Source organism: Ascaphus truei, chromosome 1 (assembly GCF_040206685.1).
Source record: "Ascaphus truei isolate aAscTru1 chromosome 1, aAscTru1.hap1, whole genome shotgun sequence".
Taxonomy (NCBI): Eukaryota; Metazoa; Chordata; class Amphibia; order Anura; family Ascaphidae; genus Ascaphus; species Ascaphus truei.
Genome location: NC_134483.1, coordinates 46040550 through 46064765, shown reverse-complemented (window position 1 = coordinate 46064765; position 24216 = coordinate 46040550). Strand labels below are relative to the sequence as shown.

At 41.5% G+C, this 24216-nt stretch overlaps 1 protein-coding gene across 2 annotated transcripts in view; it reads left to right on the top strand.

The window, feature by feature from the left end:
- The window catches only part of CCBE1 (collagen and calcium binding EGF domains 1), a 474905-nt gene that overhangs the window by 417377 nt on the left and 33312 nt on the right, over positions 1-24216 (top strand). For both annotated transcript variants that reach the window (XM_075587449.1, XM_075587459.1), the window contains 3 exons: positions 9904-10041; positions 14995-15098; positions 18503-18623. In XM_075587449.1, coding sequence (XP_075443564.1) covers positions 9904-10041; positions 14995-15098; positions 18503-18623 — 363 coding nt within the window. The remainder of the gene's footprint in view (positions 1-9903; positions 10042-14994; positions 15099-18502; positions 18624-24216) is intronic.

Sequence of the window (24216 nt, the reverse complement as noted above, 5' to 3'; positions counted from 1 at the left end):
GGGGGAGGTCCCTCCTTTAGTGAGCACCTGATCATAATCACAATGTGATGCGTGGGGATGGCCCCTCGGAGGAACTGCTTGCGCCGATATTCGTCCATCTCTGAAGATAGGATGAGGCCGCAAGTTCGCAATTTCCACAGGACCAGCTGGATGCGTTGTAGGAAGTCGGACAGGTCTTCCTTCTCCTTCTGTCTGAGAGCGTAATACTTGAACCACAGCTCGCTCTCCTCTTCCTCCTTGCCATAGATCTGGACTAACAAGTCTACCATCTGGTGAGCAGAGAGATCAGGGTCTTGGTCACGCTGTGCACTGACCATGGTGGCCGCTGGGGGTCGTAGACTTTCCAGGATTCTCTGTCGTCTGACCGTTTCAGAGCAGGGCCATTCGTCGATCACCTTGAGGGTGTGCTCCTTCCAAGAATCGATACTCTCTTCGCCTGTGGGGACAGGGACCGTCCCTGAGAACGCCTTCAATTTCCTATAATTTTGGGCTTGAGCGGACGTAGTTATCGCTTCCACTAGCTGTGGGAATGTCACTCCTAACAGGGAGCCGTCATTGTTGGAGCCACTGGCTATCGCTGCTCGCTGCCTGTTAGGGGTTGGGGTAGAACTGTTCCCGGACCGGTTAGTAACCGCTGATGTGGCCGGACTGCCGGCCCAACTGGTGGCCCCTTGCCTAGCATCTGAAGAGAAGGTCACTCTGGGTAGGGATATATCTGATCGGATGGGTGTACTGGCGGCCATATCTCTGTCGTCCCAATCCTCATGTCTGGGGAGGGAAGTGACGTGACTGGAAACAGTTCCCGGGTAAATTAGAGGGCATCCGTGCGGCAAAGTCTCTGGTAGATACACTACTCGTGGGCCTCTATCAGGAAGTATAGCTTGTTCAGTGGCTAGCAATAGGGTATTCTCTTGCCGGTCAATGTCATAGTGCTTGCTTATGAGGCGGGCGTCCGCCAGACCAGGTAATGTCCTTACTGCGCTGCAGACAGTAAACATGGAGACATCAGCAGGCACTCCGTCTACGGCGACCACGTGTCGCAGAAGCTCTCCTAGCTTTTCGGCCCAGTCGGCCACTTGTTTGGGCGTGAGCGCAGACATGCTGACTGACAGGGTAACGGTACTACAAAGTGGGGCACCCCAGGACTATCTCAGCAGCGCCTCCAAATGTAACGGGTATTCCCTATGAATACCGCCGCTACTACCTGCTGTGCAACCTGTGTGGCTCTCAGGAGCCTAAGCCTCCGCTTGGGGAACCTGGGGTACATACATATCATACATCTCTAGGTGCAACGCCTCCACCTGGGAGGGATCCCAACGGAGTGGGAGGAGGCCCTCACAGGAAACAACCACACAACACGAGCGAATATAAAACAGGACTGGCTTTACTGCATGGAAACACATATATCACTCAATAACATCATAACATCATCATGCACCACGGCGGGCGCTAACCACACTGGGTGTCACGGCGGACACTAACCACACTAGGCGTCACGGCGGACGCTACCACCTCTAGGCGTCACGGCGGACGCTATCACCTCTAGGCGTCACGGCGGACGCTATCACCTCTAGGCGTCACGGCGGACGCTACCACCCACAATGTGACCCCACCCTGTGTCCAGTAACCCCCACCCAAATGTCTCGTACTCCCAGAGTCAAATACCACTGTGCATATGTGTGTGTGACTGCGCAGCCACTATGTTTGGTGATAGGCCTGGTTGGTGCACGTGAGTTGCAGGTTACCTGCCCGGGCTCCAGCCACGGGTACCGCGATATCAATCCGCACGATCCGACGTTGTCCTCCACACCGCGTGGGTTGAAAGTCCAGCGCGAACAATGTCTCTCCTAGTCTTAGGGTCTTGGGTGGTGTTCTGAGCCCAGAACCCACCTCGCAGGGCCGCACGGCTTCCGCTCTGTGTCCCTGACTACTTGACCAAATAAGGGGGCAGTGTCCCTATCTAGGGCCTGTCCCTAAGCTCCACAAGCTATTAGATGACTCAGGACCTAACTGGGACCTTGGGGGTTGCTGGCCTATGCAGAGGGTCACTGACCCCTGCATCCACCTCTTACCCCTAGCTGGTCCGGATCCTGAGTGCCTGCGTAGCTGCAAAACCCCGGGAAATGTATCTAACTGGGAGCAGGGGAATCCGGCCTTCTGATTGGCTCCCTGGCGTCAGGTGTCTCTGCCCCAAAGCACCCTGGGGGCTGGCAGTCTATTCTCGCGCATGCGCGAGCTGTCTGAGCCTCCCGCGCTGTGCACTGCCATTGCGCATGCGCAACAGCCCTGTGTATGCGGCGCCCTGCTTCCCGAGCCGCCGGGCCGGTGGCAACGCGATCGCGGCCTTAGCGACGGCCCGATCGCGTCCCCGGCAACCGGCCTGCTCGCCGCTCGCGTCCCTAGCTACCAGGGATCACTATGCTTCCGCTCCAGCCCGATCCACACGCGCGCTCGCAACTGGGAAGGAGGGGGTGAGTGCGCGAGGGGGAGGGAACCTGACTACACGCGAGGGGGACCTGGCTACATATATATATATATATATATATATATATATATATATGTATATATATATACATGTAGAGGTATCAGAACCGTGTTAGCCGAGCTTCAATAATCAAAAAATAAATAGATGATACCGTTCTGTGGCTAACGAAATGCTTTTATTTGTGCGAGCTTTCGAGATACACTGATCTCTTCTTCCGGCGATGTTACCTTCCGCCGGAAGAAGAGATCAGTGTATCTCGAAAGCTCGCACAAATAAAAGCATTTCGTTAGCCACAGAACGGTATCATCTATTTATTTTTTGATTTTATATATATATATATATATATATATATATATATATATATATATATATATATATATATCACCTTGGGACTCAGTAAAAAAAAAAAAAAAAGTTCTCTCTCTAAAACGATGTAATCTGTGAATGCTTCCATTCTATAATGTATATGTGTGCAAAACATCAAGGTGAAACGTCCTAAGTAGAGAATTCACTTGTTCTAAATACTAACTCATACTGCCACCTAAAGGCCTTCCGTGCGAGTCACCACCAGAGCAGCAGGAGCATTTCTGGTACATTATTTTTGGATGGAGGACACAGGAGCTCTGCTTGGTAGAACAAGGCGGTGAATATATATATATTCACAAAAGCTTACAATCAAGTATAAGTCGTCTTTGTGGCACATGAAATATGGCGAACTGCAGACATAGTACATATCTGACAAATGTCATGAACATTATGTTGTGAAAAAAAAACATCTTTTATTATGTAATAATGAATAACAATTGTAGGCACGCAGCAAGCTGTCTGTCTGCGGCTAAGTCTCTTGTGGATAGAATTTAATGAATAAAAAGAACTGCTTTCACTTACAGTATGTCCTAAATCACAGCTACATACAGCTGAGCGCTGGGACTGCTAGATGCCAGCATGTCAGTGGAAATACTCCAGAACCTACAACATTCCTACTCTTTTTTTTTTTTCTTTTACCTGGATATCCTCTTTCTCTTTATCCTGCTCCCACTACATTGTCCGGCAGGTAGGTATCACCTTAAGTCAAATAGGCCTCTGAGTGTTGTTTACCACAAGTTATATATTATTGTAATGGTTTAGTACTTTCAGGAGCTACTATACTATAATTCTGGGTGGGCCACATGGCTACATAATTGTACGTGTCATTCAGGAGTTGTTTTACCTTTGGGCTTTTTGAGGCACCAAATGGTTTCTAAGGCCCGTAAAATAGTGGGTGCGCGCGCCTGTGCGAACGCGCGTGCACGTGCCGCACACTTTTTGTGTGTACGGGTCCGTGCTGCTGTGAGTGACAGTCTTGGAAGGTACGGTGTGTGTGTGTGTCACTGGGTAACTGTGTGTGTGTCTGTGTACAGGCATACCCCGCATTAACGAACGCAATGGGACCGGAGCATGTATGTAAAGCGAAAATGTACTTAAAGTGAAGCACTACCCTTTTCCCACTTATCGATGCATGTACTGTACTGCAATCGTCATATACGTGTATAACTGATATAAATAAGGCATTTGTAACAGGCTCTATAGTCTCCCCGCTTGCGCACAGCTTCGGTACAGGTAGGGAGCTGGTATTGCTGTTCAGGACGTGCTGACAGGCGCATGCGTGAGCTGCCGTTTGCCTACTGAGAGATATGTCCTTACTCGCGAGTGTACTTAAAGTGAGTGTCCTTAAACCGGGATATGCCTGTATATGTTTGTGTATAGATTGAATGAGTTAATAATTTATTAAATAATATATAAAAAAAAGACATGTTTTACAGTGAATAAAAATTATTTTTATATACACACATACATACATACATACATACAGACACACACATACATACATACATACACACACATACATACATATATACACACATACATACATACAGACACACACATACATTACAGCGGCGGTAGCGGCGAGAATACATACTTTTCTGAATCTTCCCCCGTCGGCTGGCTCCACGCTCACTGCCGTGCGCGCGGCCCTAACATACAATGGCTGGCTAACCACAGCCAACTATAAGTGCCGTGCGTGCACGGCGCAGCAAGCGCGCCCACTATATTACGGGACAAAGTTTACTTTCTTTGGGCGGTCTCATATTGTATTGCCCTTTAAAAAAAAAATGATCAGTGTTTCAATCGGAGACTTTGCTCAGAAGATATAAGCGTTTAAAATATTAAGTGTCGGGAGCTTAAAATTGAGCTCTCAAATGAATGTAATGTATACTGTATTCTGTATCACTTGTTTGGAAAAATGCAATAAAATCTTAAGTTACAAAAAAAAAAATGGAGCTCTCACCAGAGCACAGTGTAGTCTAAGACCGCATCCATATGCACGGTCACGATGAATCCCATTAATGTGAATGGTAAAGGTTATAGTGCGCGCGTGAGCGTCGGGAAGAGCGAAGCTACAGGACACAAAATTATTTGTCTTTGTAGCGCGACGGCAGGGTCACGTGAGCTGGTTCGCCCCCCCCCCCCCGACACGCCTCCCCGTCGCATCTGCCTACAGGACTGAAATCTCCTGCTACAGGCGTGCGTGATGCTGCACGAACACTCGTGCATGTGCGCACACTCACTAACCATCGTCACGGCCTAAAGGTGACCCCAGACACTAGAGATTACGAAAATCATGATTTGTAACACTATCAAATCATGAAAAAAAGAGCAAGACTTTGGCTTATGGGGGCTTTTAGAGGTTCGGGCCATATTTACAAAGTAGGGCTAAAAGGCATTTCAAGGTACCTTACAATATACCACTACTTAGGGGAAATGGCCCTTAAGGACACCTGTGATAATGCAGTTGCTTGATCTGGATAACCTTTTGCAAATAGGATTCTAAGAGACCCAAGAAGGACTCTGTGGGATGATAAGGAGCCCAGGAATTTTGTTATCAACATTTACATCACTTACACCTTAATGTTCTCCTCCTTAACAAACCATTTCCATCTTGTCTCCTCGTGCTCTTATTGTTTAGGTAATACTAGTAGTTTCATTTAATCATGTTGGGCGGTTATGGGCTTGCAGAGAGATTTATCTGTTTAATTCCATTATTTGATCAGCTTTGTTCATTGTGGTTGGATTCAATAGCATATTTTTTATTGTACAATTTTATTAAATGTAAAACATGTCCTGGCACCCGCTCTGAATTTTCTGTTTTATAAACTGCTTCCAATGTCACTGTATAAATCTTCAGGACACTTAAGTGTTCTGGCTTTCATTGATGTTGGACACTGTTCGAACCAGATGGTTAATTTTAAGATATTCACGAAAGTCATGTTCAAAATATTATTTTTATTTGCCATTGTGATAACTGACATTCATTTTATTTATAATGCACTTATTCTCAGTTCCCAAATGATCTGAGGCCTTCACATTGAATTTGTTTGAGCACATGTGTTGTAGGGAATCTGGTGTTATCTATTTGAAACTAGATGTTTTACTGCTGTACTGTAGGTGGATAGAGATTTAAGTTTGGATGGCCATTGGCGTTCTACTTTTGAGATATTAATGAACAAAGCTGTGTTAAATCTCTTGACGTTAACGTAATTTAATGTCACATTAAGACTAACGATGTATCTGGAAAGGACAATAGCATAACCTTAAGCCATGTTTTTTCTCCAGTAAAGAGCATAGCCCGGACTGCAATGTTTTGGGTGGGGGTGCTGTACATACAAAATCAGTGCCATACATACAATACCATAATGTAAAAATGGTCGTTAGAGTTAATGACATGCAAATAATATGCAAATTAGGCATTTTCAGAGGCTATGCGATGCTCGGAAGTCTGTTAAGGTTAATGCAGAGAGTTAACATTACGTCAGTCAGGTCATACCTAAACTTGGCGTTACTAACATCCAGACCCTGATATAGAGCTTCTATAGGGTTTGGATGGGTGCGCCACCACAGATAGCTATGAGTTAACTGACAGTGTTATTTCTGTCTCCGTTGTAGCGGTTGCCTCGTTCATCCCTGAGAAAACAAGGCTTTATGGCATGATGTACCTGGTACGTCAATAGGGACTCTTCCGTGCCAGAGATGGCTTACCAGGTGCGTCATAAGAGCACTGCAGAGGTTAATGCTTAATAGATGTAATCTCTTGTGGGAATAGAACCAGCGAGAGCTCATGCATTCGGCATCATAGCTTTGCTTTGCCCAAACCAAAATGCAACGCAAGGATTAAATAACTCAATTGTTTTGTTATTTCAGAGCATTCATTTCTAATTAAAAACACAGCTCATGCTCGGAATAGCTGTAGGCTCAAAATGTGACTTTACACTGATTTATATTTGTATATTAGTTTTGGAAAGTGTTGTGCTAAACAAAATAATAGCAATGATCCTTTGTTTTCCATCTCAATTACCCCTACTATGCAATCCTCTGTAGGACTTCTAAAACACAGATACTTTATACAGGGGCTTCCGCAAAAACTATTGCCAAGTAAGAATTGATGGGAACTTTTTTCAACGCGGAAATAATAATTGGAATAGATTGGTTTAAGTACTACACTCTTCTGGTGAAAACTACTCTAGTGAAAAGTAAGAGGCTGTGAATGATGTCCTATATAAAAATGAATGCATGATGTGCTGTGTTTGGCAGCAACATAAAGTCAATCACCACTACAAAAAGTCTCATAAAAAGCAAGATCCCATCTATGAAGAGAATATTGAAATGTGATATCTCCATCAGGTTTAAAATCCGTTCCAAGGTTGTACAGCTTTGGTCTAGAGAACGCTCCATTGGTTCATGCCCATATTATCTAGTGACTGCATTGTGGTCTGTTACATGATCCAATTATCCCAGTTCAAGTGAGGACTGTTTGAAGATCTCAATGGAGACGTTTTCTTTAGTAATATACAGAGATACAGTACATCAGCAGCCATATCAAAGAAAAGAAGCTGGTGATGTCTTGTAATACACCAAGATGACTGGGGTAGCTGTCGTTTGCACATGACTTTGGGGGCTTTTGATCTTGCATGTGACTTCATTGGATGAGAAATGACGTTTGTGTTGCAAAAGCCATTGACTGAAGTAGCTATTATAAAATAAATGCGTTCAGCAGTAGCAAAGTTATTGCTAACCTCACCCTCAAAATAAATACATCAGATATTCTAGTAAAGCATAAGACTACACATAAGCATGCAGCTCATTCATATTGATGGTTGTAGAAGTAACTTCTGTTTATTAGCTTAAATAAAACTTTTATTAATAGAACCTCCAATACACTATATACACAGTCTAAGTATGTTTTATAAAGCATTTCTGGTTTCGTCTTTATGTTCTGCCATTGTGTTGACATAAAAATGCATTAGAAAGTTCAAATGTCACATGTGGGCTTGTGAGACCTTACCAATTGACTGTAATTGAAGTAGTATTAAGAGAGCACTAAGAGTCTCCAGTCTGTACACAGCACTGCAAAACCTCCAACTTTACAGGCAGAGTGAATCCCTGCCCCAGTGAGTTATAACTCACGTTTGTGGTGTTCATTGTATTGCTTTTCTTTATATGGCTTTATATAACATATGTGAATGTTTAACACACTAGCATCTTTATGATCTGAGAAGCCGTTGTCTTGTGACATTAACCAAACTAAGAAAAAAGTCCAGGCAGCAAACAATATCAATTTGCTGCTTTAACCTCTTTGGTGCTGGGCTTCCAGCATTTGCAGTCACGTGATCGCTTCAGCAGCAATTGTACGACCGCCACTGCCCCCTGGCTGTCAGAAACGGAAGTAGAGAGGGCTCCATTTCCCTTTCGATCGGGCCTATCGCACAATGGGGTTCACAGTGCCGGATGCAAAACCAGTGTAAAAACAGGTGAAAACCATGTAATCAAGCGACTAAAAGGATCCCAATAACTAGTCTCTTGTAGGAAATGAAGGGTTTATTTTACGAAGGTACACAGGTAATATAAAAAAAATGTGATCTTATTTATCTTTGTATTGCTGAAGATAAAATGCACAAGTCAGCAGACAATGTGGTTTGATACAGGAATGTTTGACATCTGCAACTGTTCTACATTGTTCCATACAAAAAGCACAATCTTCAAAGAATCTGGTCACCAATTGTGAGCTTGGTCCCTCATTCTGCAACACAAAGGCAAAACTGCTGCCTGAATAAATCAATAAATGAAAGGATCACAATTATTAAAGGGAAACCCCCAATTTTTTCTTTGATCTTTTTTTGCCTGTGTTGCTGTTTTTAGAGCCCGCTGACCAGTTTCAGGTCACAGAAAAACAAGGAAACCCCGGATATAGCAATACAACGACATCTCATTAGTCCTGTACACAAACTCATTGGTAAATAACTACAAAAAGGACAATAGACATCTGTATTTTGCATATACACATTGCCAATGAATGGAAAACCACACAGGTTTTTTGAAGAGGCTAAAATGATGTAATTTGGGTTTGTTTGATTTGGGACTGTTCGTGTAGAATCTTAAGGACTGTCACAACCCTGAGGTAGGTCCCTCTGCTATGGACCGAAACGTCGGTTGTGGTGCCCTGCATTTTCAATACACATCTTTGGAGTACAGTCAACTGTGTGCTGTCACCGGATCTGCATCTGGTATATATATATACACACACACAAAATAGTAGCGCCAAAAAGTAATATAACTTCAAATTAATTAAGTGCGGCGGGTCATACAAAGCGCACTGGTGGGAGCCGCCATTGTTTTAAATTAGCTGTGTGCAAGAAGGGGCCAAGGCTATCGTTTTATTTTACCTGTGGGACTGCGCCACTAGTTGCAATAAAGTTGGCTGCATCTGTAAGTTACAAATGAAATAGACTTAGTGTACAGTGTCTATTGCATTCCTGCCTCCTCAAGGGATAATATCCTGCAGTGTAAAGTTCACAGTTTTCAATACTTTTTTTTTTTCTTTGGTATGTTAATTATTTTTAGCAAAAATGTGCTATCCACAGTTCACAGAATGTTGTAATACATTTTAAGGGAACAACATAGAGTTATTTGTGAATTTATAGGTTTCTTCTTCAAGCGTACACTTGAAGGAGAGACCTCTGAGGTTTGACAAGCTCTGATCACTATAACATTATCTCTGCAGAGCTCTCATGTTGGTCCATTAAAAGGAGTCAGAGCCCAGTACACATCCACCCTTCTACAAGACCAAGACGGCCACTAGAACGTTGATCCCTATTATCCCAATCTTACATTGTGATGGTGAACTGAATTATCACTGTGTGCGTTAGTACAAGCATTGAAACATGAGTTTGTTTGGTGGCCCCTATTAGGAGAGAGGCCATTAACAAGTCATTAACCTGAACGTAGCATTTCTGCAAGCCTTTATAACACAGATACATGTATGTCCTTCCTCAGTAAATGATGTGTTGTTGAATTCTAATACTGTGTCTTATTTCTAACATTAGATATTGATGAGTGCATCTTCAAGAATGAGACTGTCTGCTCTCATATCTGTGTTAATACCCCCGGGAGTTACAGATGTGAATGTCATGAAGGATATTCCCTGGAAGAGGATGGGAAAACATGCACTAAGGACATTCAAGGTACGTTTGTACAGTATGTTTATCTGCCTTTTCTGTTCTTATTAGCTAAAATGCATTGTTACAGTAGTATTGCTCCAGCAAGACCAACAAGTGATTTAGTGATGAGTTTCAATTACTCAAGTGTCCTTCCAATGTATCTCACAAACTGACAACTAGTTTAATGCGTTGAGAGTTATGTGAGAATAATCTTTTTACTCACTGGCTAATAGTACCCATTGCGTATGCTAGAAGTATGACTATTGTAACCTTTCACTCTCTGGGCTTCCTGCCGCTCACCTGTCTCCCCTACAATCTATCTTTAACGCTGCTGCTAGAATCACTTTACTTTCTCCTAAATCTGTCTCGGCGTCTCCTGCTGAAATCCATCTCCTGGCTTCCTATGAAATCCTATACTCCTCACTTTTAAGGCTGTAGACTCTTCTGCCTCTCCTATCTCTGCTCTCATTTCATAGTATACACCTGCACGACACTTGCATTCTGCGCAAGGATGTCTTCTGTCTACCCCTTTTGTATCTTAAACCCTCTTCTGCCTAAAACCTCTCTCACTCACTGCCCCACAGCTCTGGAATACCCTTCCCCTTAGTATCCGACTAGCACCTATCCACCTTTTAGGACCTTTCGTAAAACACAACTTTTTAACAAAGCATATGGGTAGCTCCGGTGGCTGATACTATACATCACATATGCACTGACCTTGGCCCCTTGCAGATGCACTTACTATAACACCCTCCTACTGTCTCTGTAAGTTCTCCCTTCTTACCACTTGGATTGTAAGCTCTTCAGGGCAGAGACTCCTTTACCTATTGTTTTATGTCTGAAGTGCTTATTCCCATGTTGTTATAATATTATGCCACATGTATTGTAAAGTGCTATATACCTGGATGGTTCTATATAAATAAAGATATACATATTTTGAGTAGCTGTTCATGTCAAAATGTCAAACTAATTTTCAGTTGTGCTTGTATATAAAATATATACTTTATAATATAGTATATATATATATATATATATATATACAGTATACTGAAAATATATACTTACCACTATTGTGGTAGTTGAGGCGGACACCTGAGTCTTTTTGTTTGTTTAATTGTATATATATATATATATATATATATACATATATTTATATATATATATATATATATATATATATTAGACTTTGTGCTATCTTCAAATTTCAAATCACATGTACGAAAAAATTATATTTCTGTGCACCAAAAAAAAAAAAAATATGCGTCAAAGTTGTTTGACAAGAGTAACTTGGCATAAACCGTAAAGAGACTGTTAATAGTGTTAGCGCAGAATGAAGTTGCTAATAGTGTTAGCGCAGAATGAAGTTGCTAATAGTGTTAGCGCAGAATGAAGTTGCTATGTATCAAAAATGTATATTATCCAGCATGGTTGTTTCATTATATAGGTTCAAAAATGTACTATTTTCACTGTATGGCTATTATAAATTATATTACAATAATAACTGGTATGTAATAATACTAGTTATAAATAAATAAAACACAATTCTGTTTTAATTCAATTGTATGAATCAGGTATTATTGACAGATGCGTAAATAAAAAAATTCAAACAAATGATATGTCATACTGCATGTATGAAGTCTTTATACACACTATTCACATTTTTTGAAGGTTTGTATTACTTTTGTTAGCAGAATAATTTGAGGCGCAACACAAATGTGAAAAAACGATGTTAGTACATATACTGTATGCCCCATTGTCTTGTAACAATCACTGCTCCACTGAAAAATAATAGACTACCCCAATACCACTCCAATTAACATACATTCAGACATACATACATTCATACATACATACATACATACATAAATACATATTAGTGGGTTTGGGTTTTGAGCTTACTAAGACTATATCTAAACTGAAAAATAAACCTGCTGGCAAAACACAGAGAAACATACTGAAAATCCCAGGATCGGCGGACTCTGTAATAAAATCAGTCACATTTCGTTCTGGTACAAGAACAGTTCAGTTTTTTTTTTTTAGCAGAAAATGTCTACTTTCCCGTTATTATAATTCAATAAGCTTAAAAACACGCAGCCAAAAAAACAAAATGCACCGTGAAAGCAATAAATAAATGCTGGATTTTTGTAGAAATGAGAGAGACAACATTGCCTTGGATGATTTAAAGTTTGACGTTCACCTATTGTCTTTTAAACCAGTTCAGCGCTGGAACATTTTAAACCAGTTTAGCGCTGGAACATTTTAAACCAGTTCAGCGCTGGCACATATTTTTTTTGTTTTTGTACAAAGTTCATCTATTTTTTTACTACCTGCAATTTTTACAAATGAGTTACAATACAGTAATAATAATTGTTGCAATTAAAGTTGCAAACACATTGACACTACCCAATACATTTTATTAAGGCTGCACTATCCGTATAACATTCACCAAACCAATAACCAGAGTAAGCATTTTAACTATGCCATTGCCTATTATAATAGTGAATGTTTCATGCCAATTCGAATGTCTGCCTCTCCACAAATATGCATCTTACTTAAATAAGGAAGTCATTCGTCTAAGATGACTTTTAACAAAGTTTTGGTACATGGGTAAAAAGGTTGATTATTTGCCAAGACTGTCCCCATTCTGAGCCAAATGAGTTTTCACCTTTCCTTGACTCTATTCTTACAGGGAAAGTAGAGCAACAAAGATAAATTGTATTATTTTTCTTTTAAAAAAAAATGTTGCCTCAAACTTTCCTACTTTAGCTCAGATAACAGACTGAAAAGAATCCGACTATTGGAAGTAATAAATAAATAAATATATATTAGGAATGAAATTGCCCCTAAATGTGCATTCATGACATTAAAGAGACAATACAATGTAGTTTTTTTTTTTTTACACAGGTTTGAAGCAGGGGGGTCTCCAGCGGGGACCTGGGGAACCCCTGCTTCCAGATTGCTATGAAAAAAATTGGTGCACCCAGTTTTCTATCAGGGCAAATTATCGGTTTCTCATCACAGTTTCATTTTGTTGTGAGGTTGTTCTGAGGTCTTAATTTAGAAACACGAGCTACAGCCCACACCCACGTAACTACCAACACTGTTTATTTTAAGGGCAAAATGAAAAAACGACACACGATATTTTCATCAGAACTGTTGTTAAGCCAAAAAAGGCAACTTCCTTCAGCATACATGTTTTTCACATTTTATGTTCATTTATTTTTTATTTATAAAATGTTTTACCAGGAAGTAATACATTGAGAGTTACCTCTCGTTTTCAAGTATGTCCTGGACATAGTTAAAATGACAAATAATACATGGTTACAAATACAGTAACATAAATGAACAGGGTAAACATTATATACAAGACATTGCATGCACAGTCAGAGAAGATGTATATTATGGGCGTATGAAACAGTTACAGACCAGATTAAAATGTGAGACAGCCTTAGTTTTGAAAGAACTTAAACTGGTGGTGGATGTGAGAGTCTCCAGTAGGTTGTTCCAGTTTTGGAGTGCACGGTAAGAGGAGGAGGAGCGGCCGGATACTTTGTTGAGCCTTGGGACCATGAACAGTCTTTTGGAATCAGATCTCAGATGATATGTGCTGCATGTGGTAGGGGTGAGGAGCTTGTTCAGATAGATTGGGAGCCTGCCCAGAAAGTATTTGAAGGCAAGACAGGAAAGGTGAACTTTGCGCCTAGACTCAAGTGATGACCAATCTAGTTCTTTGAGCATTTCGCAGTGTGTTGTAGTTGCATTGGAGAACAAAACGGCATATTGAATTGTTGAGGGTATCAAGTTTGCCAAGGTGGGTTTGGGGTGCCGAGCCGTATACTATGTCTCCATAGTCGATAATTGGCATTTGCATCTGCTGTGCGATACACTTTCTGACCAGCAGAGTTAGGGAGGATTTGTTTCTATAAAGTACACCTAGTTTGGCATAGGTTTTGTATGTCAGGGTATCAATGTGCATCTTGAATGTTAAGTGGGAGTCAAACCATATGCCCAGGTATTTAAAACTAGTAACAGGAGTTAGGGTGGTGTTAGCGTTGGTTCTGATCTGGAGCTCAGTCACTGGAAGCTTTAAAAATGTAGTCTTGGTCCCAAATACCATTGTTACAGTCTTGTCAGTGTTTAAAAACAGTTTGTTTTGGGAAATCCAGATTTTGAGTCTCAAAAAGTCAGACTGGAGTATGTGTTCAAGGTCGGAGAGGCTATGGCTGTGTGCATATACTGTACGATTGTGTCGTCTGCATACTGTACATGTGTATTGAAGCTGCCTTACAAGCTGTGGGAAGATCATTGATGAACACTGAGAAGAGTAGGGGCCCCAGAACAGAGCCTTCAGGACACCACAGGTGATATCCAAAGGGTTGGGAGTTAGAGCCTGAGATGGACACATGTTGGGTCCTACCTGATAGATAGGAATGAAACCAGTTTAAAGCATGCTTCCCTATTCCAGAGCACTGGAGAATCAAAAGCCTTTGCAAAATCTAGGAATATTGCACCAGTGAGTTGTCCCCGTTCCATTCCACACTGGATTTCATTGCAAACTTTTAGCAGGGTAGTTACCGTGGAGTGTTTGGGGCGAAAGCCAGATTGGAATTGGCTAGGGAAATTTGTCTTGTTATAGTAATCGCTTCATTGGAGTGAACACATTTTTCCATGAGTTTGGATAGTATTGGGAGAAGAGAGATTGGCCTGTAGTTTGAGACAGTGTTTTTGGCCCCACTTATGAAGATTGGGACAACTCTGGCAGTTTTCCAGGTCTTAGGGATATGGCCTGCAGACAGGTAGATTCCACCGAGATTAGTTGACTATGGAAGCAATTGGTTTGGCAATGGCTGGGGCACCAAGTCTTAGGAACATAGATTGTAGTAAGTCAGGTCCACGTTGGCTGCTTAGTTTTAATTTGAGGAGCGCTTGTGTAATAATGAGTATATTCCAGTCTAACAGACATTGCTTCGCTTTCAGGAGAATATGAGAAATCCAACAATGTGATGAAAGCAGGAATTTGTTCTGAAACGTGCAAGGAATTTCACCAAATAAAGCAGACTGTTTTACAACTCAAGCAAAAGGTACATGCTTTTTCTATACATGACTTAAACAAGTATGTAACCCCCTTGATATGATACAGCTATGTATGCATGCTGCCCTCTGGCGTGTGCTGCTGGGAATAAGCCAATGACAGAGCAGCAGTAGAAGGACTACAACTGCTTTTTCTCTACATGACATAAAGAAGTAGAAACATAGAAATTGATGACAGATAAGCAAGTTAATGTGTAATTTATGTAATTTTTTTAAAATATATGGGGGGGCACGCCTTAGGGGACGAGGGCGCAAGACATTTTCTAAGGGGGGGGGGGCGAATCGAGCCCCGCGCATACCGAGGCCCCGCACTATTCCCCATAACATTTCAACTGATTGCAGAGGGAGAGCATGGGCCTCTGTAACTGCCTGTTACCTTCTCTCCGGCTTCTCCGCCTGCATCTTCTGATAGTGACGATGCGTCGCCATGACAACGCAGCATCAAATGACGACCTGTTGCAAGAAAGAAATTCCTTTATACAACTTTCTTGTTAACGTGCAACATCAAGAAAATTATAGTTTTTTTTTCCTTTAAATCCTACTGTCCCGCCAAAATTCAGTCTGCTGCTAATTTTTAGAGAGAGACAAATAATTCACCAACATTCAAATTTTCTAGGAATATATCATTTATTTGCAAGTGCGAATATTTGCAGAGTTTTTTTTTTTAGAGAGACCTTCAAACAACACACGGAGAGACACTTGTGCACATAAAATTGGTACCCCTGAGGTACCTGGGAAATATGCTAATCGGATATGCAAATTACTCATATTAGCATATTTTCCTGGTATCTGAGGTCTCTCCATGTGTTGTTTGAGGGGCTATACATAGCACTTGGGACTCTCTAGAGTAAATTAGAGGACTAACTATTTGTTGCAAAGATGTAGATTTAATAACCTATAGAAGCTCAATTAAAAGCCAGAATAGGATAGGAATGCACTTTGCTGCTGATTTGTAAATGTTCAAGTAATTTATTCAATAATTGCTGCCCTTAATCTGCAGATTTCCAATTAAGAAGATTAATTACCTTTTGAACGTTCTGGCGGCAAATGAAAGAGCTAATCAGATACGCTCCAAAATATCCTATCTAGCTCAATTCCTTTAGACATCTACCAATAAACTAACTGTTTTATATTTGTACTGTTACAATCTCTCTTGTGTACATAAATAACACTCCCCCTTCTGTACACACAGTATACTGCCTTAATTCCACTTAATTGCTACAGTACCCTCAAAAAGAAGACTTGCCAGGTATTACAAGTATGTGAACAGCTACATAACAGATACATAAGTCGAGAACGCTTTATTTTCATGGACCAGTTTAACTACTTAAATAGAAGACAGGAATAGGATATTCAGCGCTCGTGCTGCAGAAGTGATAGTTGGAATAATCCCTGTGCTGCACGTGCATGGAGCGTCTCCCCAGAGGCTCCCACTTCAGAGGTGATCCCCCCTCAAGAGGGGGGAGGACATCCTGAGAAACAAAGAAAGAAAATTGCACAGAAGCGCACAAGGGATGGAGTTAATAACAGTGTTTTAATAAAACAAACACATAAATGGCTGAGAGGATCCAACCCCTTCTCAGCTCAAAAGGTAAAAGTAAAATGCCCAGAAATTAAAGCCATACATATGGTCTCTTAACATAAAATGTCTAGGAAAAATACATCACATACAACAAAAAACATTCAATGTAAAAGTAAACAGAGAAAGTACTAACAGCCCAAGGGGATTTAAATAAAAACCGCCATAGAGGACTGAATACCCGCTGACAGGGGGAGACGGACACTTACACTAGGGCAAAGGTGGGGGTCCACAGCTGACCGCACAGGATCCGGATCGCGGCACCTTTTTCAATCCCCAGACAAGAATACTCATCTGGGAGAAACAATAGGCCTACCGGCGTCCACTTGACTCTTGCAGCCACTTCAGCTGGGTTAGAGGCCTGGAAGTCCTTGTGCAGGTTTCTCTCCACAGCAGTCCTGGGTCCAGTACCTTCCTGGGGCAGGGAACTCAACCGCAGCCTGCTCCCTGTTCCCTGTTGCAGACCTGGGTGTGTGTCTAGATCAGAGAGCCTCACAAGTTCACAAGATATTCAATGGCCAAGTGCTAGTGCAAAACATATATACTGAAACTGTATATCCAGCAAAACAGTGACAATGATTCAGGGTATGATAGCGGTATATTGGGAAAATCCCACCCAAAAACACTCAAAGATAGATAATTTAATCAGTTAGAAAATGTTTAAGTTCCCAACCGATGTGGATTCCTATGGGACTCAAGGTGTTCAGGGTGTACAGTAGATCCAATACATCCCTCTTTGGTTTAACTTATTTAATCGATCGCCACCTCAGGCATGTGGTGGAACATGCTCAATGCCCTTGAATGAAAAGTTACCTATACCCCCAAGGAGGCAGGTAGAAAAATGAAGGGCAACCGGATGTGTCATATCCTTCTTAATTAAACGAACATGTTCAATAATGCGAGATCTTAAAGGTCTGATAGTACAACCAATATAGTTTTTGTGAGCTCACTATGAAGACTGCACAATCACAGTATGGATTCTCCAGGCAACTGTATAAGTTGAACAGCTGGAAATATAATCAGCTGACCGCACTCATGAAACCATTATTATAGCTCTATAAGACCATTTTTAGAGATGTATTAATGACAATGATGCTACAACGCAACGGTTTGGGGTTACATCCCTTTCCTCAGGTGAAAAAATGAGTCACCAGGTTCAAGCCAATTTTAGTTTACCGATAACATAAATGTTTACATGCTGCCTAACATATAAAATAAATGTATTATTCAACTTACATTATGCAGAGCTCTGGAAGCAGTTTAAATACCAGAGAAGTATAGAACTTTGGGAAGAGACTTTAGAGAAAATGACATTGTTTGGTCATCTGGAAGCCATTTCCCAGAATCCTCTGTGCCTACCTACAGTGTTCAATACTGTATGTTCAAATATATCACACAGGCTGCAATATGCTGCATAACTATAACGCTTATGGTCTTTATTTGTATTGGTTGTCCTTTTGTATAGTGCAAACTGTTTTGAAACCATACCCTTATTGCTTGATTTACAGATTTAGACACTTCTGTCAATTTTATTGTTTCAATATAAACATAAAGCTTCATGATCTTGATATTTCAATGCAGTTTACTTTTTTTTACACCTTTTACATAAGATCATGCAAGATTGCAGCAAAGCTTTCTCAGCACAGTTCAGTACTCTTTTTAACCCTGCATTGCATGTCATAAACGTAATTTTTTTTTTGTTTCGCCAATTATTATTAGAAACTTTTCATCAGAACAATGGCAGGGCCTTTAGTACTCATATTTAAAATAAACCGAACTAACATTACTCTGCTTACTAATGTTTCTTTATTATAGTTTGCATTGTTACCAAACAGCGTGTCCGAGTCGAACAAACAAATGACAGCTGAGAAGGTTTTGGCCTCCACCACTTACGTTCAAGGGCCGCCTGGGTTACCAGGAACACAAGGACTGCCAGGTGACAAACCTTATTCAAATGGTTGTAATACATTTGATGAAGATGTACTGTATGTATATTTATATGGTGTTAACCATGTGCGGGGCCCTTCACAGAACATAAACTAGCATACAGGGAATTGTAATACAATACAGTGTGCCAAGTGCACCAATCATAAAAAGAAACATCCATAGAGAGGAATCTATGTCCCAATACATTAGAAACAAATCCCTATGGCGTTATAACTCATAGATAAAGCCCAAAGAGCTTTACATAACTAAATATAAAATATTGAAATTCTTATTGCTTTATATTCTTGCTGCTTTTTGGGGTAGGGGGCTTCCTGGTGGCCCCCAGGCTCGTCTCCCTTTATGCCGCCATCACCACATCGGCTAATTTTCCGTAAATATTTATTTTCATCTCCTCAAGGGATCTTAGGAGAAAATACAGCGAGAGAAAAATCTCTCTATCGTTCGTGTATTTAAAAAAAAAAGAATAATAATTGTAATAATAATGACATCAATAGTGTGCTAAACCATATGTGATCACACTCACAAATAAACAGCTAACATGCGCATAACCGCTCATTACTCGAAATATGTTGAAAGGCGAGTGACGTATTGACACTCTGACATGAATCCACAGACTGGCCGGACACAGAGATAGGACATGAGAAGTGGCGTCTCCATGAAGCTCCGGGAGAGTAGTGAGCGGTTATACATATGTGATATGTTTATTTGTGGGTGGGATCACATATGGTTTAGCACACTATCGATGTAATAAAAACGACTTGATCGATAGAGAGGTTTTCTCTCTTGTTGTATTTTCTCCTAAGTGCTATTGAAGGGACTGAAATAAATATGTCCCAATAAAAGTACCAACGAAGGAATATATTTATTTACAGAGATAGAATGAATATGTGTAAGTGCCGTAGTTTATAACAACTGGCCAAGCTAAGTGAGGTACACTGTAAGTAAGTGGAATTATTAAGGGTTTCAAAGACAGGATTGAACATCATCATTACCTAAATGTTTTTTTTAACTTTTGCCTGTCCTTGAAAGGAAAACCAAACTGGCTGCAGAGTTCACCAATTGGAAGCTGCAATGTAATCTCAAAGTCTAGATTTTTAGCCACTCAAACTGGCTGCTAGAGTGAGGCTGACCCAAGTGGCCATATGGGTTCTCCCAGACAAGAATTCTTGAAAGGGAATTTCAAAATGAAATATCTCAGAAGCTGAGGGCCTGTAGCTTGGAGTGCTGCGGTTCAATGCAGGGAGATCCCCTACTTCTCATACAGTAAAAAAATAAAATATACATGTAAAATACAGGAGCAGCACAAATTGCTGCTTTGAGATCAGGTGTGAACAGATACTGTATATTTATCATCTGCATAGAAGTAGTATTTGAAGCCAAACGTTAATAAGATCTTTCAGTGATAGTGTATAAATGGAGCATAAGAAAGGACTCAGAATAAAGCCTTCAAGAAGAGGAGGTGTTGGCAAAGGAGATGAAAAAGTAGTGAAAAATAGGTAATATGAGACCCTAAAGAGGGCTTTCCACATGTCTCAAAGTACTGGAAAGTACTGTGTTGAAATATAGAAATGCAAACCTGACCTGGTGTAGAGAAATATATTTAGTAGATAAACATAAAAAAATAAAATCTGTGGCCTAACAAGTATAAAGAATTGTACTGTAGCACCTCAATAAAAGGTGGTAGGAAAACCACAGTCTCCCATTCATCTCTTTATGTGACGCAGCATCCCAGGTTTCCCTCACCACTGGATGAAGTCAGTGAGGGATTTGCCATGACCACCGCTAGGCTATAACACCCAACGCGTTTCATGAGCACTGGCTCGCTTCTTTAAGGGTAACTTGTAAACTCCCATTTATCCAGTCAATGACCTAGGCCTCAACTGTAATTGTACTATAGATTCACAAAACATAGCATTTATATACGTGGAACTCTTCTATATGGATGATCATTATATCCATACAAATAGAACTGTTTAGAAGAGATACAACAATGGAACGATAACAGAGTGGCTTTGAAATAGAATGCACATTGATTTACAGGGAAGTTAAGAAGTTTTGCTTAGCATAAGAGAAGACACAGTTGAAACAAGGTAGGAGGAATTTGTAGTAGAGAATGTCATAATCATTGTGATATGATGCCCACATGAATCATACTGTACATGAGCGAAGACACAGTTGAAACAGGGAAAGGGGAATTTATAGTGTACAGTGTCAGTATCAGTGTGAGATGATGCCTACTTATCTTGAGAGGAATGACCGCTGGAGTGCAAGAAGTGTGTCTGTGGACTTGGGGGCAATGTGACAGAGTAGAGCAGGGTATATTGGTCGAATGAGTTATAGGGGGTTATAAGACTTTCAGGGGAAGAAGAGAGTACAAAATGTTACATATCAAGTTATACTCTAATGCCAGGATGTTGACAATGGAGTGTAGCGGGTGAGAAATGAAAGAGTGGGATAGTCAACAAAGAGAAGAAGAGCCAGGATTCAAAGTCTGAGTGGTGGAAGTTGGGTATGTAGAAGTAAGTGGCTGATAGGTGAAAGCAAACCACAGGGCACATGGGGAGAAGAAACAGAAAATACTGTATGATAAACAAAGTAAAAATATGAAAGTGGAGATGTTATTGGAAAGGAGATAGACAGAAAGGAGATCTGAAAGGGCCACACACCCTAAAACACCAATCACCCTATCTATTAAAGAGAGTAATATTACCATATACTGTAAGACTGAAGGTACCAAGATAAAGTGCAAGGAAGAGCCAAGTAAAGAGTAAAAGTAGGCAGAGAGAGAAGGGATTGAGAGCTATTTATTTTTGGGCTGAATCAGTCATATGTTGTACATAGGGAGCAATGAGACGCTTCACTTATGATAATGTCTTTAAGTGAACATACTCATAAAACTGTGATGTAATATAAAAAGATGGTCACCTGATACGTATTTATCAATATCAGTCATTGCACAAATATAAATAAATATGTAAATGGCGCAATTTATCAACCGGAGTACTGTATGTAATCATTAAGAAAAGATCCACAACCAACATATGCTTGGAAAAGATAAGCCATACAGTATGTCCAAAGCAGTTAAATAGTTAAACAAATGTGTGTGCAAAGAAAGAAAAAAACAATACAACACACATTTCAAGATGAATCCTAAGCTAAAAAGGGGAACAACAATATAAATCAAACCAAGACAGAAAACAAAGACAGTAAAATGATTTCAAACCAATCAAATTCATCAAAAAGTTTCAAGAAACATACAAATGTGTTTTGAACAAATTGGAATTAAAAACACGGAGAACCAATAAATTGACGTAATTAGTCCCAAGGAAAGCACAGACCGGACTCGTCATTAACAGCACCCAACTTCATAGTAAATGGTGATTATGCGTTTGAGGCTTATGTTTCTTGCTGCATTACAGGAAAGTGTTGAAAGGTGGTTCAATTCTAAACTACTGATTTGTATAAAAGGGCTTTAATATTGGTCAGCAAACGGCTATATAACCAGCCCGGTGTGTCTCTACAAGACAACAAATGTAACTCTGTAGGAAGATCCCAGAAAGGACCAACTTTGTTGTAACTCAGAGCTAGACTAGTCAGTATTATGGTGTTAACAGGTAACTAACTCATGACTAACTCATTTGAAAGTGAAAAGTACCAGGACCAGATTTCTTTGGTACTTCCCATTACTGATTATGGACAGGTAGAAAGGTGATGAGTTATGATAATATAATGCTCTTTTGGTTCAAGAACAGGAAGCCTCCAGGTCCTAAGCCAGGGATGGGCAACTCCAGTCCTGTGCTGAAGCAGGGATATCCTGAAAACCTGACTTGTTGGTAACCTTTGAGGACTGGAGTTGCCCACCCCTGTCCTAAGCGCTTCCTTGTATTCAGTGTATAGTTCGGCATGCTGTACTTCTCTAGTATTACATATATTGCATGTAAATATTTTCCATCCCCTCATATTTACAAGTAAAAGAAGTATGGTCCCATTCCCCAAAGGATCTGGAACCAGTTTGAATACTTCTAAGTTTATTCATTCTGGTTCATCTCCTTTCAAGAACACTGGTTCCTAATTACCCTTTGCTTAGCTACAAGTGACATAACCTTAGTTATAAATGTAACCCTGCTTCCTATCACTTGGCAAGCGGTTACTCTGTGCTATGTTACCTGCTGACTCACAGGGTCTGAGCCTCTGCCATGGAGAGCCCGGGGTGCATACAGTACATATATATATTTAGGTTCGGTGCAGCGCCTCCACCTGCGACAGATCCCACCAAAGGGGGAGTTGGTCTTCGCAGGACCTCTATACAAGAATTTCTCTCACACAACCATGTTATAAACCCAATATCGTTTACTGATACATAAGCCTTTCGATAAAGTACATGCCATGACATTCCAGCACACTGGTACATAACATTTAACACGCCACGGAGGACGTCCACATCATTGCGTCTCGGCGGACGCCAACAATAACTTGCGCCTCGGCGGACGCCAACAATAACTTGCGCCTCGGAGGATGCCAAACAGTACTTTCTCCCCAACCCGCCACCGGGTGTTCCCACCCTGTGTCCAGATACGTTAATCAGCTCTCGCGCTCCCAACAGCCGTGGGTATGTGTAGGGGTGACTGCGCAGCCACTAGGTCTAGGGGATTGAACGGTTAAAGTTGGTGCACTTGATGAAATACCTGCCGAGCACTCCGGTGCTCGGAACTGCCACGGGTCTTCAAAAAGAGTCTCTGAGGATCCCACGCTGCGATAAGGGCGCTTCTCCTCGTCAGAGTAGTCCTGGACACAGCAATTGTTTGGGAGGTAAGGTCCCTAATAAGGATGTCCCTAGCTCAGCTTGTCTCTACGGTGACTTAGGGCTAACTGGGCCGGGGGCACCTGGCCTGCGCCTGGGGGTATCACCTCCCAGCGCAGTATCTCCGTCTCTTACTCTCCACGAACTCCTCCACGTGCGCGCCACCTCTGCCTATATCCCTAGAAACTCCTCCACCCATAGGCTAAACGTGCTCACCTGACCCTCCCCGCGGGGCTGCTGGGTCAAGGGACTGCTCCTTTCCCGCCAATATGTATCCTCCTCCTTCGCGGGCTCTCGCAACTAATCCTTGCAAGCGCAATCTCTCATTACTCGGGGTGACTCGGGGGTCTCGGCTACATCCTCCCCCCTGTGGATTCCAACGTCCCCGCTTGGAGAACGACAACACAGCCATTTATATAATGAAAAACACTAATACATTGCTTCCTCTATCAACTTGTACATTTCACTTAACATGATAATCACTGATTGCACCCGACTGCGAGCCCACTGCTGAGACTCGTAATGAGGTGCCCCGAACTGATCATACACCAACCTCGTGGGAGGTTGGCCGGCCCTTTGGCTTCTGCGAATTGGCTCTTCCGCTACCTCCTTGGGGTGTAGCAGGACTCATCGGGAGTCTCCAACTCGGCCCTTGAGGGGCGGGGTAGATCTGTAAAGTCTTATTGGGATACAAAGCACGGGCTCTGGGGATTTAGTGGCGGACTCACTGGAGTCAGTGTCTCTGTCATGGGGCCAAGGGGCTCTTTACCCGTAGCTCCTT